The sequence below is a fragment of the Penaeus chinensis genome, chromosome 21 (genome assembly GCF_019202785.1).
Source record: "Penaeus chinensis breed Huanghai No. 1 chromosome 21, ASM1920278v2, whole genome shotgun sequence".
Classification (NCBI taxonomy): Eukaryota; Metazoa; Arthropoda; class Malacostraca; order Decapoda; family Penaeidae; genus Penaeus; species Penaeus chinensis.
This window is the reverse complement of record NC_061839.1, coordinates 7,578,372-7,580,871: the sequence shown is the minus strand read 5'-3', so window position 1 is coordinate 7,580,871 and position 2,500 is coordinate 7,578,372. Positions and strand designations below refer to the sequence as shown.

At 41.7% G+C, this 2,500-nt stretch overlaps 1 protein-coding gene across 4 annotated transcripts in view; it reads left to right on the top strand.

The window, feature by feature from the left end:
- LOC125036314 (Ca(2+)/calmodulin-responsive adenylate cyclase-like) overlaps positions 1-2,500 on the top strand; it is a 63,477-nt gene that overhangs the window by 51,623 nt on the left and 9,354 nt on the right. For all 4 annotated transcript variants that reach the window (XM_047628801.1, XM_047628800.1, XM_047628802.1 and 1 more), the window contains one exon: positions 1,224-2,500. This exon is cut by the window's right edge and continues 434 nt beyond it. In XM_047628801.1, the coding sequence (XP_047484757.1) occupies positions 1,224-2,500 (1,277 nt within the window). The remainder of the gene's footprint in view (positions 1-1,223) is intronic.

The following is a 2,500-nucleotide window of genomic DNA, read 5'->3' as shown; positions in this document are numbered from 1 at the left end:
TTTTGAAATAATGGGGAACTCAGAAATGCTTTTTAGTCTCACTTAATTCAAGTATTTTTGTGACAAATTTTACTACAAGCTTTATAATGATTTAGATATTTTTCAACTTGCAGAAGTAATCACTCTGAATGTACTCTTTTTCTGTGCTGCATCAGGTGATGTAAATATGTTGGCTTATTAATTTTTGCGCAAACTTTTCCAAGTAACCACGGCAGCATTTAGTTTTGCAGTACTGTACAGAGCTTTGAGGATGTAACTGGGAAGCTTGACCATTGTTTATGGTGGATAACCCATACTTTACCTGAAACTTCATACTGTTTATGGTGAAATTGTGCTGTAGTTATTAGGACCATATATGTATTTAACTTTTTTTTTATTACAAATTGGGAGCAGCCACTTGTATCTTGAGTACACTAGTCTGCTGTAGGTAATATGCCGTGAACAACTCTGATAAACTGTTCAAAATGTATTTGCTCTTTTTGTATACATTTTAGTAAGTAGATATACTGTATCATCCCTTGAGTCATTGTAAGCAAGAGCAAGTGCTTTTGATGAACTGCTGTATATGTGGATTTGAATGTTAGCTATGAATATTCTTGGCTATACTGTAGTGGAATAATTTTAGAATAACTGAAATTTTGATAATTATATACTTGAAGATTATCGAGATAATATGAATATCCATTGATTAATACAGCATTGCAAGCTTGCTCAAGTTATATATACATGTTATTATTACAAATAGTAATTTTTGTGTGTGTCTGTTGTGTTTTCCTTGTGTAAACTGAAAGTTGAACTGGATTGCCTCAAAGGAGCTCTCTCTTATGAGGCTAGTTAGCTGAGAGAGGGAGAGTGAGTGAGTGAGTGAGTGAGTGAGTGAGTGAGTGAGTGAGTGAGTGAGTGAGTGAGTGAGTGAGTGAGTGAGTGAGTGAGTGAGTGAGTGAGGGGTGAGTGTGTGTGTGTGTGTGTGTGTGTGTGTGTGTGTGTGTGTGTGTGTGTGTGTGTGTGTGTGTGTGTGTGTGTGTGTGTGTGTGTGTGTAAATGTGTGAGAGATGATGCATGTTTTTCTTTCTTTCTTTCTCTCTTTCTTTTTCTTTTTCTTGTTCTCCGTTCATGGATGAGTGTGTTCATAGGAACATATTTATTATTTGCCATATATTTAACATTATCTCACACTGTTTCTATTAAATGACCAGGATACTAATCAGTTTTACTATTGACAGGAGGTTTGTACGGAGGAGTAGCGACCCCTCTAGCCATGGTACCCCCCCAGATCCCTCCTCATGGCCGCAGTCTATCTCAGGGTCTAACGGGCCAGGGAGGACAAGGGCAATCTGGGGGGACACCAAGATCACGACGCAACCGTGATTCCTTCTGTGACGACAACCAGGTTGTAAACATGAACATGAGCCAGTGTGTAAGCAAGATGGGTGGTCGGCAGCCTTCTGGGGAATGCCAGAGGTGTGAAGAAGAACCATTATTAGATAAAGTTCCTCCAGCACCTCTCAGTGCTCACGTGTTGCCTCCAAGATTTTCAGTAGCACAAATGCGGGCGTGTAACAAATCACAGACACCAACTAGGGCTGCCATGCAACAAATGAAACCACTGAATCAAATTCCAACACCCAAGACATACTCTCAGTCCCGTCCCCGCACATACAGACCAGATGAATATAACCTTCCTCAGAATTCATATGTCCCAACGTGGGCTCGCTCACAGAGTGGTGGACGACCCAGTGCCAGTGGGGGAAAGAAGTCATCTGGACGTAGTCGGACATCACCCAGAAAGGAAAATGATGATGGACAGATGCGACCATTAGATTCAGGAAGAACTGCTCTTAGTGGAGGACTTGTTTTGCCTCCTATGCCAAGACACCACCATGTAGAGGAAGCAGGGGTGCGCCACAAGTTACGATCATTTACACGACACTACAGTGATGATAGCTTACATGGCTCCTCACACAGAGATCTGCAGTCTACTAGAATTCATTCTTCAGCTGATGAAATTAGCTCCCTCAATCGATCTCCAAGTCTTAGTTCCTCTGATGAGAGTTTCTCAAGGACAGATTTCTCACGCACTGATGCCGATTCACCATCTCCTCAACATGCCCCATCTCTCAGCGATGAACGTTTCAAATACATGTTTGGGGGCATGAATCTAGAGGGAGCAATGGCACCAGGGTTTAGAGAACTCTCTCCACAAATTTATTCTGATTATTTATCTAGTGTGAAAGCATCCAGTGATGAGAGCTCTTTACGGTTAAATAGTCTATCACGTGACTCGACAACCTATTCTTACCCCAATGTGCCAGGACTTTGGAGAGAAACGGATATAGCCAGTCCTACCCATGATGAGAGGATGCGAAGAGATGACCTAGTGATACCTAAATTAACTGCTGAATTTTCGAGTGACAAGATGAAACGTAGTAAACATGGTGATAAAGCTGAAGTGGAGGTTCCGTCCCATGTTGATAATTGTGTGAGTCACAGCGCCTCTCCA